Source organism: Oryzias latipes, chromosome 5 (assembly GCF_053564925.1).
Source record: "Oryzias latipes strain Hd-rR chromosome 5, Olatipes_Hd-rR_3.1".
Lineage (NCBI taxonomy): Eukaryota > Metazoa > Chordata > Actinopteri > Beloniformes > Adrianichthyidae > Oryzias > Oryzias latipes.
This window is the reverse complement of record NC_136241.1, coordinates 32,571,886-32,598,115: the sequence shown is the minus strand read 5'-3', so window position 1 is coordinate 32,598,115 and position 26,230 is coordinate 32,571,886. Positions and strand designations below refer to the sequence as shown.

The window sequence follows — 26,230 nt, the reverse complement described above, 5'->3', positions numbered from 1 at the left end:
AAGTGGAGATGAAAATTACCATTGAAGGCAGTCTTAGTGTGTGTGTTTGAGGATTTCATAATGACTGCTTCACTCCACGAATTTCCTCAGAGATTTTTATTGGATTTTGCTTTGAAAGACCTGAGTTCCTGTTAGATTACAACGCTAAAGTGGGCTCTGGCTTCACAAGTGCTCAATATCCTTATGCTTAAACTCAGTGTGGAACACAATCATAAAATGAACTCCGGAAACTTCTCTGAACACTACTTTCAAGTTTTTGATTTTTTTTACTAAAAAAAAACCCTGTTTATTTTGCAAGTAAGTAAGCAGAAAGTATACTAAATATAAAAAGTATAGTTTTTGGTGCTTTTGTTACAGACAGTCTTTACATGCACAGCTAATAATCCTTGCAGTGTCATGGCTAAAAATAGGAAAATGGAGAACAATTTTGATTCAAATGTGCCTCTAAACATTTTTGAAACACCAAAAAGAGCCTGAGGGTGCTGAAAGATATAGAAGACAGAGCAGACCTAATGCTTCTTCTGCTTCCTGCAAGTTTACTAAAGTCAGATCACAAGCTTTTGTCTGCCGGGCTCGGCACACAGGGGTCGAGCAGGAAATTATGTCAGAGCCGCAGCAGCAGATTTCCAGACGCTGATAATGTTGTTTTTCCTGGGAAAGTGAAACAAAGAAGAGACAGATCAGCCCAGTGTTCCCTCCTTCATGCTTTCATCTTGTCCCATCAAGATAGCAGCAGTTACAGTCAAAAAACTGCCCCGAACATCCATCACTTGGACAGACCACTTATCCTAACCGCACTGAAACCCAGGTTTGAGCATCCAGACGTCTTCCAAAAGTAGAAGCACTCTTTGGTTTTGCACTGCTGATAAAGCTTTGTCCACATGAAAACAAGCTGGAACACTTAAAGATGATTAATTTGCTGCAACTTTGGGAACAAATGCAGCCCATCCGAACTGGGATGCTGGGGGTCGATGCTGAAGGCGAGCCGCTGCTTTCCCAGCCCTTAGTGGTGATGTTTGGTGTTTTGGCACAGCGTGAGCCATGCTTTATGGACTGTCATGACTGTACACTGCTGGATCTAGCTCTCCAGGAGGTTAAGTGTGCAAATGGTGACTTGAAACAAAAAACCTGGAGAGGTCCTGCTCATTGCCCAGCAGTTCTCCCCCCCTCACTGGAAAGGAATTAGACACTTAGAGAGGAAGTGAGAATGGACTTCACAGGACTTGTGTCTCCTTGAGTTTCTGTAAAGTGTGTGGAGGCTCATGTTTATGCCTGGATTTAATAAACTGGAGTAGACGTACATGTTTACATTGCCTCTGGAAACGTGCAATGGGCGTGTGGCACAGACTTCCTGTGAGGTGTTATCTGGAAAGGCTTGAGCTTTGTGTACATTTCTTTGTCTAGTTTTGTCTGCTTCCCAGTGAGATTATTGACATGTGTTATGTATATCCTCTCAAATCCCCACATTTACTGACTCATGGACTAAAGATTCCCCCCCTACAGTTCTAGATGGATGGCCCATCTGGTTTTCATATAGTGAGGAGAAGGGGGGGGGGGGGGATGACTGTCGACCCACTGTGTAAAGTGTTTGTGCTCATGAAAGGTAGTCTGCATTGTTGTACACCCAGACAATGAGCCGACATTTGGGGCAAATGTGTTATATTAATCCAAATCCTCCCAAAAAATCAGCAAGGCGGGTAGAGACTGGGAATCTACGGAAAGACCAGTTTTGCCAAACGACTCCCCATGACGTTTTTATTGTTCTGAATCACAGAATGGCTTGTTTGCTTTTATTGTTGCTTCTCGAAGATTGCAGAAAAGATGCCCAAAGACGGACGATGCACATCTTGTAGAAAAGATGGGAAGAACTGTGTTTTTATGAAGAACTGTGAAATTATGAAAAATAATGATGTGAGGGTTATTGGGTTATTGGAGCCCAGGGATGTGGTTTAGCCACCTGAAAATCCCACCTAGTAGTTTATGCCCTCTGTAGGGGACATGTGTTATTGGATTAGGTCATGTGACTCATTTGGAGTACTCTACCAAATCCTGATGTGTGTAACCCTTGTGATATTCTAGGCACTTTAACATTGGGAGTTGGGTCATCTAGACCCACTAGACAGTGCTCTGAACCATTTTTCTTCAATGATTTGTGATCTTTACTGGTGTCCATGGATTACATGAAATCCTCTTCACCTTTATCCACCTTTGTCATGGTAGGAATAACACTTCAATGCAAGGGTGGGGTCATCTAAGATAGCACAAGGTTTGAAATAGGTGATCATGGTCTTCCCAGTGATACCTCATGAGTTTGGGTGGGTTATAGGGAACTTTGAGTTGTCAGGGAGACAAAATGGAGACTATATAGAACACGAATACTTGGCCTGGTTCTAGCATTGGACACTCCCGAAAAGAGGGAGGGAGATTGTTCCAAAATATACTGGCCGTCACAGAGAGAGCATTTTGTCCAAATGGTGATTGTGCTTGTGGACTTTATGGTGGCATGTGTGAAACTTCATGGAGACTGCTGGAGGTTTCTTTTCCCATAATGTAAGAAAATGTGAACATGACCACATTTTACACTTTGCCACAAAACGGTCACTAATCCGTAGATCCTGCTGCCATTCCATAACTTTAAAACCTGTGTTTTGGTTTTTAATGGATTTTGAATTTTTCCTTCCTAGTCACACAATAGATTTTGGCCACAGTTATTATTTTGACTGTTCCTCCCACTGTGATGTCACCACATTGGTGGTGGTGGTGGGGAATGTTGTTCACTATGCCCCAAAATCCATTTTCACCGGATAATAGGTACAGGCACATTTTGGTGAGTTTTTGAGTTTGTGGCAGGGGAGACATTTTTGCTCAAAGGTGCAGTAAGAAAGAAGAATTGCAGAAAAACAATCTGGTCCTTCTGTCCAGCCCTGCTGCAGGACAGAATAATGAGAACCTTTGTTGTCGTGGAGACTGGAGATATCTGGAATGAAAGAAAAAATAAACGTTTCCGTTCCTGCTCCATCTGTGTACCGTCTATGTCAGAAAGCGTGAAAGCAAACCACACAATAATTAAAACATCTTACAACATATTTTTAAGTTTAAGTTGGATGATTCCTCAGCTGATAAAGTTCTTTGAGCAAATTTGCATGTTTGCTGATAGCTGGCAATTTAGGAGACAAGCAGTGACGGTTCTTCCTTTTTCCAGCAATATCGATGGGCATGAAGGTAGAAAGAACTGCCACTATATTATCTGCATTTGCTACTCCTGTGGTTTAAGAGGAAAGGTCTATTAGCTTTGGTTTCTCCTTCAGAAATTACAACAAATCTGGAATGTTCTGGAGGGGTGCAGCTCTGCAGAGTGGGAAACCGCAGACAGAGGAGAGGCAGATTTTCACAATTCCACAATTCTTCTCTCTCCTCCCAGCAAAGATTTTTCATGGACTTGAGAGTAATTTCTGGACTTTAAACTCACAAACAGAGGTGCAGAGCGGCTGGCTGGGTGTTGCCAGTGTAAACCTTCAGGGTCACGTGAATTCCTTAGCCTCCCGCTTGCAGGAATAAATGTCGGCCTGTCAATCGCTTTCATCCAGAGATGATTGAGTCTGGTTCCCCGCAAACTGCCTGGCATTCATTCTCTCTACATCCTGGATCCACCATTTCATTTCCAGCTTTAAGCATCCACAGGGCAACGTCTTACGATCCTCTGACCAAATATGACATTACAGCAACAGTCCTGACTGCTGCTTGGCTCAGCCTCTGCAGGGAATCCCTCTGCTGCCCATGATATGAGTTAAGACCTGGCCAGTCTTCAGATAAAAGAAAGGAAATTGGAAAACTTGGAGCGGGAAGCAGCAGTTTGCAGTTGAAAAAGAAACATGGAGGCCACATACAAGGGGCTGGATCCATGCAGCTGTGTGACCACCATCCATGTTCATGCAAATCTCTGTTTACATGCACTAAAATGACGAGATGTTTTGATTCTTTCTGAGGGTGTTTGCGCCGGGTTTCAGCTTGAGCTCTGTGGTGTGTGTCTTGGATGTGTGATAAAGCCTGTGTTTATGAGCGAGGGCGAAGAAATGCTGAAAAGCCTCGAGGGGGATTTCCTCTGAAAGGGAATGCTTTTCTCCTCCCCCTCTCAGACAAGCTTCTCCTTCCCTCTTCCCAGCCTCGCTCCCCCGATGCTCAGAGAAAGCCGGGAAGTGAAGGAGAAGTGAAAGAGGAGCTGGAGGATCAACAGGCAGCTTTTGAACTTTCTGAGGCACGCAGACAGTGTGCACGGAGAATGGCGTTGGCTTCACTTATTCCTCAACTGAGGCAGCTCACTGTCATGTGGATGTATTTCAGCCGGCTTCCATTGTTGATGTTCTAAACATGGCAAGTCGGCTATAGCCAAAGGGGGCCGTCCTGAGAGAATTCAAGGACCCAAAATGACAAAAGTTTCTGCCTCAGAGTGAAGAAACTCCAGCAAACATGGTAAAGTAACATCTCTGTTTGTCTGCTGTGTTGCTTTTCTTTTACTTTTGGCTGGAAAACAACAAGATTCCAGGCTTTGAGCGTGCTTTCCGCTTGGATGAAGGTCTTGGTTCCTTTCACTCTATCCAAGTGAAGTTTAAATACCACAAAAGACCAAAGCATGAAAAGAAGTATTGCCGGATGTCTCCTGCACTGCAAAAGCACAATATGTCACAGAGTATTTTTGCAGAATTTTAGTTTAGATACCTTGTTACTCTTGATTTAAGACAGAACTGACTGAATAGTCACTTTTCAGTGAGACGAAACTACTTGTTTCAAGACAATAAATCTTGAATGACTTGATTTCTTCTTTAAAAAACTATTTTGAAGTTGAAGTTTTATTTGTTAATGACTGGTAATCTTAACAACACAAAGAGAAGTTTTTTAAAACTAAGTAAAAATGTTTATAAAGTTTAGCCATAATGTATTGTTTACAGATCAAATTAGCTGTTTAGCTAAAATCTGGTGGAAGCATCTTTAGTTTGCAAGATTAAGATATCTGTATGCTGTCCCAACTTATTAATAAACAATAAACAAATGTATTTCAGAACAGATGTTTAAAAGACAAATTTATCTTAAAACTGTGGTCTTTAAGATTTTTATAGTCAAGAATTTAGGATAGTTGGAGTGTTGCAGACAATTTGAGGGAAAATGCAATAAATGAACCTATTTTAAACATACAAAACTACTCTTTTGGAACTTATTTTAAGACATATTTTCAATTGCCAGAGAAATATAACTTAATATTAGTATAATGTAGATAATCTGAAGTAGTCATCACGTCTTAACAGGTCAGGATGTCACAACTTATTATACCTGGACAAACTTAATTATCTCAGTTGGTGTGATTTTCTCAGTAATACAAGGAAAAACTTCACATGTTCTAAAATTTTCAACCTGTTTTAAGTCTGAGATTAAAGATTTGACTCACCAGTGATTAAGATACTCATCATTACTCAGCTCAGTGAGCATGTCCCAACTTTATCCTCTCATTCTCTTGCATCACACTCTCCAATTTCCCTGCAGCCTCCAAAGCTTTTTGTTGTTGTTGTTGGTTCACATCCACAGCTCAGAACATCCTATGCGTCCGCACACAGACAAAGACACCGAGCGACACATTGCTTTTTGTTTTGAATCTCTAAATCCTTTCATGAGGACTTAATTGATGCAGATGGTTCACATACTTGAGTGAGCTGAGTGCTTTTGTGGAAAAAAAAAGGCCTTTGCATGTGAGCATAATGGATTCTCTCTTTATTTTGTTTACATTTAAGTCTTTTTTTATGACTGGGAAGGAGTGGTCTGAGTCCAGTCACAGAGGATTGTAATTAAAGGGACAAGAGAACCACTAGGTGGGAATGTGTTAGCTAACCAGAGAGAGGCTTCATTTGTGTCTTGCTGCTGCTGCTATTGAATTTTGTAAACAAAAGCTGCTTGTAGTTAATCAAACCTTCTCCACCCGTGCAACCAATAATTCACATTCTAGCATGTCAGAAAGGTTACAGTTGTGTTTAAAGTTGTAAAAGTATGTTTAAGATCCCCACTGCATACTGCACACTTGGTCTCCCTCCCCAACACTCACATGCACACTCACCCACATGCTCTCTGCAGTACACTTGTTTGGCCAGCTTTTATAGCTGTAGCTGTTTGTTTTACTTTTAGCATGAGTGATGTTTTCCTCTGTGGCCACCCTAACGTACAGTCACATGATCCTGCAGAGCCCAAACTGTCAGATTACTGACCGGGACTTTATGTCTCAGAAGGACATTATAACAAATCAGCAATGCCTTTTGCAGTTAGTTACTGTGTTACAGCAAAAACAATCACTCACCGGCAAGGGCAAACGTTTCCTTCCAAGGACTTTGGAGCAGCATGAGATTTGTGCTTTAGTCAACACTTGAGCCCTGGTGCAGCACAGCACTGTTTTTACCACACAAGATAACTTTAATTTTGAAATTTAAAGTTGCTTTTTGTTTTAGGATGTTAGTTTGGTTTCTAGCTTTCGCATCACATGATCATCCACAAGAAATTATTTTCAGAGTTTGTCTCAAACATCACAGAGTTGACCGTAACAGGAAACTTTAACTAGAATATGGAGTGTCTCTGCTAACCATACAAACTCTTACACTACAGGTTGTGCTGTGTGAAAGCGTTGTCATGTGGATCAGTGCATCAAACCAGAATATCCTTCAACAAGCAACATCTTTTTTAAATGATAACGATAATTTTTCTTCTCCATTTTTAGTTTTTATGTTGATGTTTTTAACGAAAGCAGACAGCACTGCTTGAGCAATAAGCACAGTTTCTTAATCTAGTGCCTTCAAAATAAAAGCATTTATTATTTATTTAAAAGCAGTTATTTAATGATTTGTTTCCTGAATTTTTTTTACTTCTTGGTGGCTTGTTGCATAATATTTTTTTCACATGGATTACTACACTGAAAGGATTCAATGTGTATTTTAATTAGCTCTATTTGACTTGAATTGATAATCATTAATTAATCTAATTTGACATTAGTATGCGTTAGAGCAAAATACTCTATTTGTGATTATGAGTAATATTAACATTGCCAAGAAGATAGCATCATCTTCATCATTTTTTTCTTGAATTTCTACTCAACGTATTACTTGATAGGCCTATCTGAAATGGGTTTGATAAATCTGTTTTTCTGTAATTTTTTTTATTGGAGTACTAACATTTTTGATGCTTAAAATAAATCAGTTAAGTCCTGTCAATCAAGTTTATAAAGACATTTGTCAACAAATCTAAAAGCTTCCAACAGATTTACTCAATAATGACCATATCCTTGGAAAAAGATGCAGTACACACAGAATATATCACATAAATTGTACTAAAATGCTCAGAACTTCTTATGTTGCCACGAGAAGCTTGTCTAAAGCAACCTCTCTTTGCTCACATTCTCCAGCTGATTTCACTTTTGCCTGTCTGATCCTGTCATTTCAATGACAGCAAGCCAAAAATTTTTTGCAGAGCCTTTGCACACCTTTAGTCATCTGAATATACAGGTGTTCCATTGGAAACGCATGCTGTGGGGGTTGCAGAGATGAGTCATTTTCATGACGGCTGATGTTTTTCCTCAAATGTCTTATCAGTTTTTGCTCCCATTGTGTTGTGGGGATTTTTAACTCCTATGTGTGAACATTTTCAGGCTCAATCAACATATTTCTCTTTTCAAAATCATAACCTTGTCGGGTTGTGTTTCTTTAAGATCAGCCTCTGTTGAAGGAGAAGTTTTAAAAAACATTTTTTCCAAAGAGTAACCCAGAGATCTTGGCAATACGCTGATAGATTTGGGGCTATGATTGATTATATCCTAAATATAATTAGAATGACTCCCCCAAGACTCATCACTGTCTCTAGCTTCATGGCCTTGAAGCAGAGTCTGCCCTGAACCAGGAAGGTTGTGGGTTCAAATGTACAGACTCTAGAAATGGAACCCAATGCCTCCCTTCTGCAGAGAAATAAACAGCTGATACTCAATCATTCTGTTTGTCATAATACCAGTGCTTGCTGTGATACTTTTTTTTACACATGCTTTTGATAATCCTCTTTTTTCATGATATCATTTCTGTTGTGCAAGTTATTCAAGTTCTAAACTGGCCAATCAGATGCCTCAATAAAAGTAGGTGGAGCTTGCTGCTGGGTCCCATGTCCAATGTTCAGAACATTTAATTGACAGATTTCGTGTAGTCCACCTTTAATTGGTGGAAGTGTGGCCTTCCAACAAGCTCTCTCTTGACTGGCGAGAGTGGTTGCCATAGAAACGTTGACTCAAACCAACTTGGACCAACAACTGCTTTCTGACAACCTCTGGCTCCAACATGGCGGCGTTTATAATGCTAAAGAATGGTGAATTGCCTTCATTTGTTTGGAGCTGGAAGTAAGCTTATTTCTGTGAATGATGTCACACTCTCTTACTCACTCCTGTTCTTATATACAGTCAGTGGTTAATACATGATCACTCCAGCGTGTTATGTTTTCTTTATGAGCCTAGCATATTTGAGACTCTTTCTGGTGCCCTACATGGTGATAAAATGTAGAACTTTAAGAGGCTAAAATGTGTTTCATTTTGGTGTCTTTCAAACAACAGACAAAGATATCACTCAAAATGGAGATGAAACTGTGTCTGCAGGGCGGAGGTCCAACTTCTTAATGTGGATTTGTTTGCTGGTTGATAAAAACTTTTTAGAGAGGCATAAAACAATATGGCTATAAAAACAACTGATTCAAGCAGAGTCAGGCCTGTTTGTGCTTTGTAATGGCTAAACTGTTCAGCCTTTATTAACCCAGTCTGTACATGCAGAAATCACTCAAGGAGTGAATGGCATCCCTTTACTTATGTGTCATCTGTGCTTGTGTTTTGGTTTCAGCCTGAAGGTAAAACGCCAGTCCACCTCTTATGAGCAATTTTAAGTGCCAATCAGAACGTAGACACCATCTTAATGCTGTCTGTGTGTCCCATAAAGAGCCGCGTCTATTCAGTTCAGGTTAGCATCCCAGCCACGCAGTCTCATTGTCAAGTGCTTAACTTCACTCATCTGGGCAGGGGACACCAACACTCTGCGATATACAGCTTGACAGTTTGTTTATAGACTGTGACTCGAATCTGAGACAGGACTTTCTTCAGCCGCCGCCTGAGGCAGAGTTGTGAAACCTGCACTTATTAGCTTAATAGCAAACTCTGCAAAAAACACAAAACAAAACAGGAAAAGTCCCAGGGGGCCTAAACGGTGGACAAGACAAAGAGAGATTGAATCTTTAAAGAAATGTCTCTTGTGCGTGCACATTCAGGTCAAACAATGACCTCTGTTGGGCTCTGAGGCTCTTCGGGTTAAACCACAGGCTGCAGTGGACAATAGTGAGGGCAGAGGGAATCCCCTTGTTGAAGGTGAAGAGGAGGCAGGGGTGGAATGTGTTCAGCTGGACAGTCTCTGCAGATAAAGACTGTGTTTGACTGAATGCTGCTCAGTGTGGGAGTGAAATGCTCCTTTAATTCTCGCTGTCTGGTGGAAGTTTTCAGAATTGTGCAGTTAACTTAATTACAGTGTTGTTAGGGTTTGTTGTTTCCATTTGTCAACAGAATCTATAATATTTAATAGATTTTGGACTTAAAAGTCTTTAAAATTCTACTTTTGTTGCCATGCTTGTGCAAGTCATGCAAACTGTGCTGTTAGGAAAAGCATCAGAAAATCCAGGATATGACATCAGCTTTTTCTTTTTATTGTCAGTAGGTTGGTAGCCATCACTAATGTTTCGGAGATTGCTAAAAGATGATTCCTCTTTGGCCACAGAAGATTTGTTGGGTTGCCAAAAGTTTAATTGATTTTTTTCCTATTATTTAAACTGTTTGCTTTCATGAATTTTAAGAAGTAGAGGCAATTTTGCATCAGATATATGCAGTAATCTCTGATGTTTGCCATTAACTCTGCACAGAATAAGAAGCCTGAAGTGGGAAGGGCATGTTGACTGAGGTTTACTTGGCTTAACTTATTAATGTTGCCCCAGTGGTAAAAGGGTAAGATAAGATCGTTTTCGATTGGTCAACATACATGCCAATCCACCGTCCCCCAAAAATATAAGACATTGGGATTTATCCAAAAAAATCCAAAAGGGTTGATACAAGAGTTGTCAAGACTAATAAAAAAAAACAAAAAACAATAAATATTAAAAAACTCCCAGACATTTTAGGTGTAAAGTTGGACTTTTAACCTTTGAGACAACTGAGAATGGCTGACTTCTGCAACCTGCCTCCAGCGGTCATTTTGAGAAACTCCAACTTTTTCTTTACTAAATTTGGTAACAGAAAGTGAAAGTTTGGATGAAGCATGTAGTAAAATGTAATCTAAACTTATTGGCATTAGCATGTTAGCAATAGCATACTATTGTGAGCTTGCACCCCAGAAATTTGAATGTAAAAATACTAAAACAGATACAGACTTTAATTACCGTATTGTCCACACAATAAGGCACACTTAATGGCCTTATTTTTATCAGAAAATGACAGTGCACCTTATAATCCAGGGCGCCTTATAAATGGAATAATTCTGATAGCGTCTATTCGAAAGAAATTCTATTTTTTTAGGGATGCAAGCAAGGTTTGAAATTACACAGCAAACGCTTCTAACGTGGCTAAAGTATAGCGTGTTACAAACAAGTTCTAGAGGAAGGTCCTTACACGGTGCGTTGAACTATGTAGTCTGGCCCGCCAAACTGGAATAAATTATAATAATAATCCCTACTAATGTCTCATTTTCTCTGAAATCCTAGTGTCTCCCCACAGATGGTACATCACAAATACATTGACTTTTGTTTAGGAGCAGAAAGTTACTCTTCATTCATGTGGTTTTGGAAAGTTTTTAGATTTTCTGACGTTCATGTATGTTTTCCCAGTCGGACAGTTGTTGTTCTGATCATTCCAACACCAATTTACCCTTGTGCTATCTTAAATGACCCCACCCTTACTTTGACGTGTTATTCCATGACAAAGGTGGATAAAGGTGAATAAATATCATGTAATCCATGGACACCAGTAAAGATCACAAATCATTGAAGTAAAATGGTTCAGAGCACTGTCTAGTGGGTCTAGATGACCCAACTCCCAATGTTAAATTGCTTAGGATAGCACAAGGGTTAAACGCAGCACTTCTCTAAGTTTTTCTTTTTCCTTGAGGGATGTCAACCCATCGTTGCAATTGCAATTAAAACGAGATCAAAAGTCACAGTCTTGATGCTTGTTTTAAAATATTAATTTCAGTCATGTTTTTGTCCAGATTCCATGCTATTCCATGTTTTCTCTTGTGAGGTGGAATATTAAAACACTCCACACATCTGCTTCTGGTCAGACTGTTAGAACCGTTTGTCGCCCATGAGTCAAAAAGTTTGCCCACCCCTGTTCTAGACTTATGTTGAACGTAGTTAATAAAGTCTGATTGACTGATGGATTTATCTCTGACTCTTTTGTCTCAATGTGTGTTATAGTTTGGAGCGGACATAGGACATAATTTTGAAAAGAGACAATTCATTGACTAGCTTTGTAATCCGGTACGCCCTATATTGTGGAAAATAAGGTGTTTGGATATGTTATCCAATTAATACCTGTGGTATTAAGTCTGCAGAATCATTTAAACCAGATATCAAAAGTACTGAACTAACCTATTTGATGCAAACATTACTGCAGTCCCATAGTTGTGATTCGATGGCTCACACACTTGGCTTCCAGCAGAAGACTTTGGGCTCAGCTTTTCACAGAACTGTGTCACATGCAGAGGTCGACAGAGGACTTCACTGACCCGACAGTCACCCTCCATCAGTTCTTTTGTTTTACTTGGTCATCTGAACTGGCTTCAGACTGAGCTATGCTGAAGCTGCTCAATTATTACGAGCCAAAGGCACAGAAGTAAAACATCAGTCACACAGAAATGTTTCAGTCGCAGTCTGAGCAAACAAAGACGATTCATGCCTCACTGCAGCAGGGTTGAAAAAAAGTTGGAATTAAGGTGGAAGAGTAATTTTCCCAAGGTCTTAGTTGGATTAAATTGAAGGATTAGCAAACTTGGAAAGCCGGAAAAGACTTAATCTGTAAAAAGATAGTTTGACACACACATCTTTCTCTTCATTTTATTACTGTGAAACAGTGTTGTCTGTGATTTAATGATTACAGTGCTATGTAATTAGAAATGTGCAGAACTATTCAACAAGGAGAGAAGCTGGAGAATGAATGTTTGCATTGTTTAGTTTAAAAGTCAGAGTTTGAGAAATGTGTGCCAGATTTCCATGAAAAAACGGTTTTCATGGTCTGACCAAGGGAAGAAGAGGGCACAGCAACAGTTCTACCGGAGATAAGTTGGGACAAGACCGCAAACTCTGGAGGGCAGGGAACAGATGACGGCTGGTGAGAAGTTAGATATATGAGGGAGATGGTAGTAGGTTTTTAGCCTGAGGACGAAGAGCAAAAGCTCAATGAAGGTAGTGAAGCAGAAAAGTGCATCACCTTTAAAGACCAACAGAGATGAAAACCATGTTTTCAACATGCTTTTGCGGTATTATTCTCATAATGGAGGAAATAATTAAGCTTAAAATGGCATTTGACAGTATTTCTTTATTCAAATTGTTGTGAAACAGGAGCAGATGTTAATATGTCGGTGAAACAAGCTTTTATGTGTGACGTGGGAGCTACTACAAGCAAGCCACAAGCTCCCTGCTCCACCCCATTCTGATGCACCCAATTGCACATAACTAGATCCATGAATGCTTTATTTTCCTTGTATGAGCCGGAATCTGGATCCAAACTATACGGCTGGATAGCTCCAATAGTGCTCACCGTTTTTGTTGCCCAGTTATTGTTAGCTTGAGGTTAAGCTAGCGGAAGTGAATGTAAACAGATGGATGATGGGAAAGGGGCGGGCTAAGTCTGCGTCAACAGTCCCACCCACAACTCAGAGTCAAATTTCTAAAGAACATCTGCTGCTCTGCAGAAAGTATGTCCTAGACAGCGACACAGGTTTTTTGATTTTAGCTAAAAATGTATGGAGTTAATTCAGTCTCAATAATCAGAAATGCACACAACCTGTTTCACAAAAACACATGTTGTGTTTCACAAATGCACACGAAATGTTTCACACATGCACAATAAGTGTTTCTCGCAAATGTGCACGCTGTCTTTCACAAAAAATACAATACATTTTTCAGAAATTCACAATCAATTTTTCAGAAATGCACAACAGATGCTTCACAAAAATCACTTTTAGGTACCCTTGTAATATATATGAACTCACAGATCGTGCAAATTTTACAATGTGCATTCACATACCCCCTCTCATTTGTGAATCTCCCTCACATTTGTGAAAGATTTCTCTGCGGTGAATATTGAGACTCCCTTCACGGCTGCAGGTCAACTTATTTCCCATTGGCTAAAGAATCTGTCAATCAATCTCATCAGCAAAGCAGGCGTGATCGCTTTCAGCCAATCGAATGCCCCCCTAGACTTTCTCCAGCTTTCACACAGGTGGCAAAAAGCCCCGCCCATCTTTGATTCTGTACCCCTTGGTCGTTAGCGTGTTAGCTTTAGCATGGCTCGTGAGTTTATTGCCTTTGCTCGTCAAAAATTACCGGCTTGTTCAACTTTCCAGTGGACTTAAAAGCAAGGCGACAGTGGTTGAATGCAGTTGGCATTGAATCCAGCGAACTGTGTCCTGGTGATGAGATTTGAAATGAATGTTTCACTCGGGATAGTTTGCTAATACTTTATCCTTAGCTATGATGCTGCGTCCTTTTAGCACTCAGACACCGGTTCCCTTCGGTCTGGATCATGACAAGGTGGAGGAGAAAAATCTTCAACTTCCACAGAAAGTTCTGTGGAGAAACTGGCATCACTTTGTACCACTCTCTATAACAAAGACGTTACCTCAAGCCAACCTCCCTGTCAATCACAGATCAATACACTTCCCCCCCTTTTTCCCATCCATTTTTCAAATCTGGGCTGAGAGTGGAGTCAGCCTCCAACTATCCTGTTGCATTACTCCAAAAGTTAGAACAGAGTTACAATACTGACTTTGATGATAATGGATGATTTTGTTACTCCTAACTAGTGGGCTTTGCATCTTCTGGACTTTAAAACCTTTCCGCCATGCTTGTGTGCCGTGCACCTTCACTTCTGACATCAGTGTGGAAGCTGGAGAAAGTATATGGGGCCATTCGATTTGCTGAAAGCGAGCACGCCTGCTTTGCTGATGAGTTTGATTGACAAATTCATTAGCCAATGGTGACATTAGTTGACCTGCAGCGTGAAGGGAGTCTCAATATTCACCGCAGAGAAATCTTTCACAAATGTGGGGGAGATTCACCAATGAGAGCGGGCTTGTGAATGCACATTGTAAAATTTACAAGATCTGTGAGTTCATATTACAAGTGTACCTAAAAATGATGTTTGTGAAGCATCTGTTGTGCATTTCTGTAAAATGTAGTGTCATTTTCTGAAAATGTATTGTGTTTTTGTGAAACACAGCGTGCACATTTGCGAGAACACTTATTGTGCATTTGTGAAACACAACGTGTGTGTTTGTGAAACACTGCATTTCCAAATTTATAATGCACGTTTGTGTAAAATTAAAGTTGTGAATCAGAGCATGTGCATTTGTGAAACAGGTTGTGTGCATTTCTGATTAATGAGACTGAATGAACTCCATACAAATGGCATTACCACTGAGAACGCTTTGACAATACTTTAAAAGATGATTGAAGTACGTCTCAAAAATAATTAATGCCTATTGATCAATTTGTTTAAACAAAAAGCATTGTTTTTAACATCTTCCAAATAATTGAATGTCTCATTTATGAGCATTAGTGAGTTTTAAATGCAACTTGTTTTATATTTTCTGTCATCGGGGACACCTATGTTAACTGTTTAAGGTAAATCTTTTTCTTTAAATTCAAATTAGTGTCTAAATGGAAATAATTGTAAAGTAAATAGGAAAAAAATCTTTCTTTTTTAATTAACAAGGGCTTCACTTGACCTAACTAAGTTACCATTTTAGGGTAAACGCTTAGGCCTACGTTATGTGTTCTTTAGAAAATGAAGCTGCTACAATACTTGTTTTTTACAAACTGTAAAAAAAAAGGGGGGGTTACCACTATTGGGCATTTGATAAAATATGAAACAAGTGTTCACATCCAAAACAGCACTGAAATGAATAAAACAGCAGTAAGGAACTGTTGAATTCAACTCTGAGCTGTTTTTTTTTCTTTTTTATTGGAGATGACCTCAAGTTTAGAGCTGGCTTCCAGAAATACAGCAGAGCCCAGAGTTCAGTGACTGCAGACAGTCTGACACAGCTGTGATGCATTACGATTCCAGAGCTCGCCTCAAAGCTTTTCCGCGCTCCAGTTCGTGATCTATTGTGACAGATGTGGACTATCAAGACAAGAAAGGAATTCTGCTCCTCTGAAGACACGCAACGATAGAAAAATGCAAACTCCCAAATATTGATATTGATTTGGATCCAACGTCATACCCCACCAGCACCTGCTAAACAGAACAATGAAAAACACTTTTAATACCTGTGAATAGAAAAATTAGACTTTTACGCTTGAGATCTACACTGGATTAAAAACAAAAGCACGTGGTGTTTTATTATTATTAATATTTTGAAGCACACAAATGCTCCTGGGTGTGGAAAAAGTCCCAGTATTATCCAGTGTGAGGCCTTTGAAGCTGCTGCTCTCTTGTTTTTGTTCTGGCCATCAGGCTAAACAGGGAAAGAATCTAAAAGCAGAAACCTTTGCGAGGCTGTGAGACGACTTCAGCACAGCAGGCCGCTGAGAGCTGACTGCAGGAAAGGCCCGCCTGCTGTGGTTCTTGGTGACGGCAATCTATCCAGATCCTTCAGAGCTGGCAAATGCTTCATTTCAACTGTCAAGTCTTAACCACTGCAGCTTTTGTTTGTTTTTCTATCTGTAGTTTGTTTTCTTAGAATATTTTTAATATCCTTTATGCATATCATCCACAAATTTAACTTAAAAAAGTTATTGTGCAGTGATTTAAGTCAAATCCTGGTCCTGATTATGTAGCACATGAAAAGTTTTTATTTTTGAGTGCATGCATGAATGTGTGAAACACTTTGGCAAACAGGACTACTAAAGTTTGTTGAAATTAGAACAAAACTTTATTGATCTCACCACAGTGCAATTGTCTGTTACCATAGCTCTGTAAAATAAAAATAATTCCAAACAACAAATAACCCAATTAAAATGTTTTACTAGTTTTTGTAGCTGTAATTAAAAAACATCCTTCATGATACCCCACCTATCAATTAGTGTTTGACGTTTATGCTGATCATGTTTATCTTATAACGTTTACTTATAGCTTTCAAGTTCATTAATAAAATAATGTATTTATGTTTTAGAAATGTCAAAATATTTTTTTTTATATTTCAACCCTTAACTTTACTTTTTTTTGGTTAAGTATTCTTTCAAACTTTTCATTGAGACAATCAGTATGGTATCATAATCTCAATTATGCATACATTTTAAGTGATGTTTTATAAGTTTCTTATTGATTTGATTTTATATAGTCCTTTATTGGACCATCCACAAAGTTACATACTATATTACTTCAAATTTAGACAACTAAGGTGAAGGACGAAATTTAAAAATAAGTGCAATGTCAGTAAAAGTTGTTAAAATTCTACAGCCAGCGTTTCTGAGAACTCCCTTAACCTGTTAGTCATTTTAAAATAAGCATTTCAACCCTTAACTGTGATTACAAAAGTACAAAGAACAACTGTTGTATGTCAGCACTGCCCAAAGATTACGTCTGGTGAGTCAGACTGCAAGTTTGTCTGTAGCAAACAGGAAATTCATTAGTTGGATTTAGCATTGGTCTTTCTTTTTTGTATTTGAGAACATGGGCCTACAAGAGAAAACACCTGTCCCAACCCCAGACACCAAATAGACAAGACATTATCCCTTGTGCTATCATAGGCACTTTAACCCTTGTGCTATCCTATGACCCCACCATTGCATTGACGTGTTCTTCCTACCATGACGAAGGTGGAAAGATTTAATGTAGTCCATGGACACCAGTGAGGTTCACAAATCATTGAAGAAAAAAGGTTCAGAGCACTGTCTAGTGGGTCTAGATGACCCAACTCCCAATGTTAAAGTGCCTAGGATAGCACAAGGGTTAAAGAGAGGACTTAAGCGAAAACACTCTGCGTACCCCCGCAGCAGAGTTTTAATTTACTAACAAAACCCACAGCGTTCTGTGTTGGATTGAAGCGTGCCTTGTACCTGTTTGTGGCTACGCCTCCGTGCACAATCCTCCACTGAAGCTCAGCTGTTTGCCTCATTGTTCCAAATGATCCATCTCACCTCAGTGTTTCCTGATCTTTCAGTGAGTTGAAATGCCTCATTTTGCCTTTTTTTAATCTGCTTTAAATGGTTCATTGGCTTATAAGAACAATTGTATCATTGAAATGTAATACTCTGAGTCCTAAATCACTTCAAGCAGCTTCAACATTCTAGTTTTAGTTTTGTCATGTCTTTTAATTTTAATTTAGTTGCATCAATTATTTAGGAAATTTCTAAACTCCAGTAATGAACGTCTTGGCTGAAATCTAAATTCCTCCTCTGCTGAACACAAAAGACATTTTACAAGAACAACATCCAGAAAGACTCAAATTAAAACAAAAGAAACATTACAGACAAACCAAACAAAATTGATTGATTTTTTTTGGCTTAATAGCTGACCACCATGAACGGCAACTCATGTAGAAAAATTGCCCTTCAGTTTTTACCTTAATGATCCTGCAGTGCCGTATAAATCCTAGTAGTTTCTTCAGAACTGCGTCTCAGAAGCCTGGCAGTTGTCCTAATCTACTGTAATCTCAGACCTCTAAACATTGTTAATTTAAAGCTGTGCTGGTTTACCAAGAATGCTTTAAAGATGCTTTCCTTTCATCTGAATCGTTTCCAAATGTTTACTTGATCTTGTCCCGAAGCACATCTGGCGTTGGAAACCTGAGCGATGCAGACATTGGGGGGATCATTCAAAGTATGTGCGTACAGTGAAGACCATCACAGCTGGGATCACTGCACTCAAAAGTCTTTCATGAGTACAGACATTTTCTTTAATAACTATTTTTTTCCATTTTGAGTCTTGAGAGTTTGACCCTTCTGGGCTGCAAATACACCAGACGCTCTTTAATAAGCAGATGTGAAACAAAGTCACTCAGGATGGTTTGTTGCCGGGTCAGATTTACTGTTTTTTTTTTCTTTTTGATGTAGAAAACATTTCGCAGAAGAAAAAAACTTTTGTTTAACATCTTCAAGTTTTTCTGAATGTTAGCATAAATTCTTTAAATAACTAAATAAAATTCATTAAACTTTACAGGGCTGCCCGGCGGGGTAGTGGTTGCCTCACAGCAAGAAGGTGCTGGTTCAAATCCCAGCTGCGTCCCTTCTGTGTGCGTGCTTCCTTTTGGTTGCGTGTTTTTTTTTTTTCGGGCTTTCCCGTTTCCTCCCACAGGCAAAAATCATGATTCATAGGTTCACTGGTGTCTCCAAATTGCCCCAAGGTGTAAAGGTGAGGTGTGTGACCCTGCAACACACTGGCAAGCTTTTCATCCAACAGTAGCTGGGAAAGGCTCCAGCAACCCAAATTACAGGGTTTCTGAAGATGGATAGACAGATGTTTTGTTTTTGGTCTTCGCCTGAATTTATCATGGACCATATACTTTTCTTCTACAAATAATCTATAAATTAAGTATTGACAAAATAAACATGCAGAAAATGTTTGCACTTCAACTCAGAATCATCTTATTTGACTGTACACTATGTATGTTCTTTGTAACTTTTCTTTGTTGTTGTTCTTTGTATAAGGAGGTTGGGTGGATCTCTGCAGAACATTTAAAGATATATATCACTGGTTTTGGTTTAAAATGTGACCAAAAACACTATTTTGAAAGGAATCTAAAAAAACTTTATTTATTTAAGTAGTATCTGCTGGGTTTACACACTTCTTCTGATTGTGTCCCAATTAAAAATAACATCTGTAATAGTAGAAAACTTGAACATCGACAACAGAAAAACACCGAAAAATGTAGAATACCAGTCTCAGAATGTTTGTTTACTTATGCTATTATTGTGAAAAGTAATCCTGCTAAACAAGTCCGGCCTAAATTTACAATTTACTTAAACTGTTGTTTTCTATAGTCTTTTCAGGAAATAATCAACATTTTAGCTAATATATCCTTCTCCAGGTAGCATACTGATGAGAAAACATTTTAAATTAAATGTACTTTGACTTTTTATCGACAAATATGTTTAATATGATAGTTTTTTAAAATAGTTATTTACATCCTGCAAACCAAATACTGCAACAATGAGGCTCTTAAAAAAACGCTCTTTTTTCGTCTGACATGCGGCGTCAGTTTCCCGCAAAAAGGTGGTTTGATTGTCCAAGTTTGGCCTCCTGCTGCTGCAGCCCTTCTGCTTCATGGTTGGCTGCTTTTATGGCTGCTCCACTGCATGCATTTGTTGTGCCAAATGGCCGTTTTAACTTCCCACCCAAGAGACACATCCACACGTAAACTGAAAGTCAACTTTCCGATCAGCAGGTGCTCAAAGCTTCCTCTACTAAACCCAAGAAGGTGACGTATGTTGAGAGGGTCTGCATGAAATCATCAGCCTTGACTTTGACTTGTCTCCAGAATCCAGAATCTCTGGACCTGTCCATCCAGACTGCCCTGTCGGCCCTCTTCCCTCCTTTTGAGGTCACTGCACCCATCGTCATCAGCCAGCTCTTTCGGACCATAGAGGAACGCTACCATGGCGATGCCCTGCAGTGCCTGCTGGACTTCCTGATTCCTTCCAAACATCTGCTGGAGAGTGTCCAGCAGGCTGCATGTGTGAGTATGAAGCTTGTTTTTACTGCAGCATCCTGAAAAGTGAAATCTACTGAGTGAAAGAAAAAAACTCTCAGGCAACAACTCCTAGATTTAAGCACACTTCTTACATTTTTTGAACACACTTATACAAGCTTTTAAATGAAGGTCAGATTTTTGTGCTGTGTTCTCAGTGTACAAAACCTGGTCATGAAAATTATTTACATGTGAAAATATCTGTAGAATAGTACATTTTTGCATGAGCGTGGTACTTCTGTAGTACTAATAAATACTCGCAGAGGATGTAACCGAGTTTGTTAATGGAAAAAAAAAAGTCCAAAATACATTTTTCCTTTAAAAAAATGTAGAACAGAATAGGCACCAACAAAAGCTGACAAAATAACGTTAGTTCTAACCCACCCTAACCCCTAACTACTAAAAAACGATATGGTGCGGCACTATGTAGTACTCTAGATTTTAAAAGCAATTCGGACATAGAGCTCACAACCCTTTTTTTTAGACGGCAAATTTAATGTCATAGATTTCACAAGGTTAACATCTAATTGATATGATCTTTTTGCGGCGATCATTTATAAGTCCACTGTCTTCTGAAGATAAAAACGTTATTTTATTTTAAAAAATATTTTTAAATACACTTTTTTCACAAAAATTGTTAAAATACAATGCATTGTGGTCTATCTAGTGAGCATTGATGCACACTGTTTTTTTGCAGACTTCTGGGAAATTATTAGGGCTCTTTTTGTTTGATTTTGTAATTGTTTATTATACAATCACTGGCATGAAGCCCATTAAGATGACTATTCAACTCAATTCAATTTTATTTGTACAGTCCAATTCACAACAGTCATCTCAATGGGCTTCCTACAGTTAATTGTAAGGTAGACATACAATCCAATGGATCATAAATACATAGAACTCAATAGGATAATACTAAACTTTAACTAAACAGACTAAACTACACTGGGCATCCCTGCCTTAGACCACCCTTTGCGGTAAGGAAAAACTCCTAAAAAATGAATCTGGAAAAAACGAAGAAACCTCAGGGGTGCCCACATGAAGGAGGGATCCTCCCCCAGGACGGACAGGCGATTTACCAGAACTCATAGAGAAGAATTAACTTATCTAAATCTACAACTACATGTTTAAAGTCCAGCAGATGAGCTTCATCCAGATGAATCCAGATGGCTATTTTTGTAAATATTGGGCTATATAAATAAAATGGAATTGAATTGAATTGAATTATAGGACATGTGTGAATTCCTTCACTACTAATTAAATAGTGATATAGTGCGTCCGCCATTTTGTAGTGCTGTCCATTTATTTTATGACAGTTTTTTCCGATGTAATGTCATCTTTTTTTGAAGAGGGTCGTTCACTATGTCCCAAATTCAATTTTAGTAGGTACTCCTATGTGGGGAAATTTAGAGAGTTTTTATGTATTTGGCAGGGGCAAATTTTTTACTAAAGAAAGGAGTGATGTGAAAACAATCTGGTCCATGCAGCTCAGGACTGCTGCAGGACAGAACAAAGTAGACTAAAATGTTTTTTTAAAAGCTTCATCTGTTCTTACTTTGTGTTTTATTCCCAGGCTGGATACTCGGATGTGGTTTTCCGCTGTGAAGGCTGGCCATTGTGTCTCCACGATAAAACCGTTATCCAGTTGGCGTCTGTAAACCCCTTACTGTTGCGTCCTGGAGACTTCTACTTCCAAGTGGAACCGTTCGGCGACCAAGCGGCACGGATCGTCCTGAAAAGTCTCCTGGAGGAAGGCTGCAGAGAAGTTGAGGAGACCCCCATCCCAGAGACTTCTTACTCTTGCATCTTCACCGAGGACTGGCTGAATAACATCAATGAAGGACGCCACGGAGCTGCTCTTTCTCGCTGTTTGCTTTGCACTGACCAGGGAGTAATCAAGTTGCCTTGGGCTAAAATTGCCATCCCAGAATTCCTGGACAAACCAAAGAAAGTGTCTGTTTGTGGTAAAACACAGACGGAGGCGAAGGAGGTTTCTGCTTCCTCTCAGTTTAACTCTTCCACCCTCCCAGTGGGGGCTGTGATTCCTCCAAAACAGGACAAGATGTCAGCATCTCTAAGACCCGTGCAGTCCAGACTTATCAAAGTGGAACATGGGAGACGAGTCCCAAAATTAGGGACCAAACCATTAATCAAACCTGTGGGGTGGGTTTCTCCTAACACTTGGGAGAGTCATAGCTGTCAGGGCATGGAGGGCGATTATGTAGATCTGGTGGACATATCCAACGGGAAGCAGCCTGTGGAGAAACGGAGAGACAGCTGTGAAATCCAGAACAAATTAGTTTCCCTCCAACCTGTCAGGCCTCCCCCACCTATTCCACTTGGACAGAGAGCCTCCTGCAGACACGCCCCTCAGCATGCAGAGGACCCCTGTAACCCATGCAGCCAAATGCAACCAGGCCTGGAGCTCTTCCATCCAGATTTGAAGTGTAGGTACAGAGAATCATACCTCGAAGCACTAAGCAACCCGGTAGCTTTTGAGAGGGGGGATGCAGACCTGCTGTCTGCCTTGGAGGAGGTGCACCTGTGTGAGGTGGGGGACGGAAAGCCCAGAGGAACGCCAGAAGCTCCTGAAGAACACCTAGAAAACATCTGCAACGGCTGCGAAAATCCTGTAATGTGGAGTGACTCCTGTCAGTGTAATCCAAAAAACTGCTGCGAACAAACTTCAGAGAACCTTGACTGCCATCCTCTGTCCATCCCTGAACCTGAAGTCCCTCTGAATGAAACCGCGTCAAATCTGAGTGTTCAAACTCAGCAAGCCCCCCAGCAGTTTGGCAGCACAGCTGCTGTGCATCCGGCGCCGGATGTGACCTCGGTGACGTGCGATGGTGAACTGAAGCTACACCAAATGGGGGAGGCTGTAAAAGTAAGCAAACACAAGGTTAAAGGACGGTCATTGTCCACGGTGTCGGAGACTCCTGCAGGGAGCCCTGTTCTCTATCAGCTCAACAGCAGAAGCCACAGTGACGTTTGTCCGGAGACCATCTCAGATCTGATCCACAGCAGAAAAGGCGCACGGCTGGATCATCAGGCTGGGAGGCAGAAGGGCTCAAAAAAAGGTACAAAGTTTATGGATGTGATTCTGCCATTCCATTGATAACAACAGCTCCCTTCAAAGCCCACCACTGTGCCCTATACCCTTCCCTAAATTGGACTTCCCCATTTCCTTGACGTAAAATCCTCTGGTTGGTTTTAATTTACAAAACTTTACTTTGTCTTTCTCTTCATTTTTTGAGCCAGCTTTTGGACACTTCATCTCACCAGACCGGTCTTGAAAACTGATTCTGTTTACAGAATCGCTAAATCAAACTCCTCCTTATCCTTTCAGTCTGCAGCACTCAGGGACTGGAAGAATTTCCAAAAAACCCTAGAATGGACACTTTTATTTCAGAGAGTTTTTAAAAGGAATCTTTCTCTCCTGAAACCCTTTTGTTTGTTTGTTTCTCAACTTGTCTTGCCTTTTGCCACGCCAAAGTTAAAAGTAAGATTTTCTTTTCTTAATATATCTAGGACGAAAAAGGTTGAATAAGTAACCCCCCCCAACACACACACGCTGTTATTATCATGGAGACACAGTCATCTATAACAGTCTGCTGCTCAGTGAAGGGAGAGCCTCCAACATCCAAGCCAAACAGACTGTTAAACTCAGCCATGACCTCACGTGTTTGCAGCGGCGCCCTGCATCCAGTGTCATGCTTCATAAAGGCTCTTCAGAAAGGAGGTTCAAAAGTCAGAGATCAAACTTGAGCCAGACCTTCCTGCAGGGATTCTCCCTCCGCTGCCTCAGTTCTCTCTGCCACATTCACTCCTCCTCAGCGGGAGTGAACGGAAATAGCCCCTACAGTGAAAAAAGGGGGAGAAAGAAAATGCAGAACTGGGCTTCTAATGTAGAGAGACAGCATGGCATGCATGCAACTTCCATGCACAGGCATGCCTCCAGAGGAGCAAGCTGACATCTTGAGTAAAAGGCGTGCATGCCACAGATTATTATAGCGGCGATGAGGGAAGGTACAAAAGGTTGCGAGGCGGCTGACGAGGAGGCCTGAAACCTCTGCTCAGCGGTCACGCTGCTGCTGTGACAGTGATGAAAGTCTGTCAAAGCTGCTTTCTTTGTTTATTTGGGAGATACTGAGCATTCAAAATGAAACAAGAAGTGAAGTGGAGCGTTGAGACTCTCCATGTTCCACTTCACAAACGCTCACGTCAAATGTCCATTTACAAGAGCTTTACTCGTTCTCTAGCACTTTTCACACGAACTGTGGAAGCCATCCTGCAATGGGCGGGCCAAAGTCTCTGGTGCATCCACTTGCATGTACGTCGTTGTTTCAGTCATCTGAGTTTAGAGGTGAATTTCCAATGAACAACTGCCGTTCTGCAGAAACTATGTCCTAGAAAACGACAAAATGTTTTTACATTTTGCCTAAAAATGGCTTAATCAGAATTAAAGGACCCCTGGGAATGCTTTTAAAACAGATCAAAACACCATATTATCAGTAAACGTTTCCCAAATAAACTGTTCTCAATCCATTTATCCCCTAAATTTATTTAGAATTATAAAAAAAAAAAATTCTTTTCCTTTTAAATTGATGCTGAATTTCTGCAACAGTCCTGACTAACTGGTATTTTGCAAATTAGTGGCGTAGGTGTGAAGAAGAGGTTTAAACCCTTCTGAGTTCTTGCAAGTGTTTGTAAAGGTAAAACTAAGAAGTAAAATTGATGGCAATCGTAACTTGTTTGTGAAATTATGTTGCTAACAGAGAACTATACCATGAAAATCAAGCCAGACTGGGGTTGGAAATTTATTGTTTTGTTGACACATTCTGTGATCTTATTCGTAGGGATTGAAATAAAAAATAAAAAATCTACATCCAAACTGCTCCCTATAACAAAAGCAAAAAACTAAAAAATAATTTGAAAAAATTCCTAAACAATAACTTTAACCAATTATTTCTTGTGAAAACTGTTTTCTCACCTTTTTTGTTCTTTCTCCAATAGAGTCGCGATCCAGCAGAAGTGAAACTCCATCCTTTACAAATGAGCTTTCTGCAACAAACTCAGGCTCTCAGCAGAACCTCCAAACCTCAGAATCTGCTTTCAGCAGGATCAGCGGCCTGCTGGAACTGGGAATTATTTATTTACCAGGTGATTGATGAATAAATTATCATTGTCATTCAGTTGTGTCCTCTATATGCTTTTATTTTTTGTCTCCCTATGGCAACTTTATATATTTTCATCTCTAAATACCAATATTTGCATACTCTGACTAAACAATTTCTAAAATACAGCACTTTAGCTGCAAAAACCTTTTTTTCTGTTTTGTTGACCTGCTTGTACAGGCAGCAGAGACAGGAACGGCAGGGCAGTGGTGGAGGTCCACGGAGACAGAGAGGAGTGGATGTCCCCTCTTGTGTCTGCACAGAGTGTTTGTGAACTGCTGCTCTACCTTCACGCCATACCAAGGTACAGCATGCAAGAATTATCTTAAATCAGGATGTTGAATCCTGATTATATATCCACAGAGAAGTAGTTTATTGAAGACATGTATGTAAACCTGGAGTGCAGCTTAATCCATGCAAGAGAAGGAATCAGCATCAGAGAACTGCCATCACTGGAGATAGGGTGAGAAGCTGGGGAGGTGTTCCGAACATGTCCTACTGCTCGGCCCAGGGGGAAGATCCAGGACGTGCTGGAGAGAATAAGTCTCTTGGTTGGCCTGGGACCGCCTCAGGGTCCCCCCAGAGGAGCTGGAGGAAGTTGCCAGGGCAAGGGAAGTCTGGACATCTTTGTTTAGACTGCTGCCCCCGCGACTTGGTCCCAGATAAGCGTAAGAAGATGGATGAAGGGATCATGTAATGTGAACATACAACCACAAGAGGGCAGCAGACATCTTTTTTCTTTGTTCATAGAGGGCAGCATACATCTTTTTTGTTCATTCTAAGTGGTAGCAGAAGCTTGGAGATGCTAGTGTCCACATAAAATATCTCCTTCTAAGTTGTCAGGAATAAAGTTTTGCTGTAAAATGCCTTCCTCAACAACTCAATACTGCTGGAACCTCTACCATAAAACTGTGCACACCTGCCACCCAAAGAGCCCAAATAATCACGTCACGAGTGTAACTGTTTTGATTTAGTTGTCAATATTCAAAGTTATTCTGTGAACTCACTTGACTCTGTCATGTCCTTGGTAAAAGGACCCACTATAAGAGCCTGCTGCCGGCAGGCTCCCAGCCAGCTGTCTGGTATGCAGCCCCCTGCCAGAATTAGCAG

General features: G+C 40.2%; 1 protein-coding gene across 2 annotated transcripts in view; it reads left to right on the top strand.

Moving 5' to 3' along the window:
• Nucleotides 1-4,126: 4,126 nt before the first annotated feature.
• The window catches only part of quob (quattro b), a 33,683-nt gene continuing 11,579 nt past the window's right edge, over nucleotides 4,127-26,230 (top strand). For both annotated transcript variants that reach the window (XM_023955258.2, XM_023955257.2), the window contains exons 1-5: nucleotides 4,127-4,470; nucleotides 19,734-19,931; nucleotides 21,517-23,023; nucleotides 24,960-25,106; nucleotides 25,301-25,424. In XM_023955258.2, the coding sequence (XP_023811026.1) occupies nucleotides 4,468-4,470; nucleotides 19,734-19,931; nucleotides 21,517-23,023; nucleotides 24,960-25,106; nucleotides 25,301-25,424 (1,979 nt within the window). In that variant the 5' untranslated portion in view covers nucleotides 4,127-4,467. The remainder of the gene's footprint in view (nucleotides 4,471-19,733; nucleotides 19,932-21,516; nucleotides 23,024-24,959; nucleotides 25,107-25,300; nucleotides 25,425-26,230) is intronic.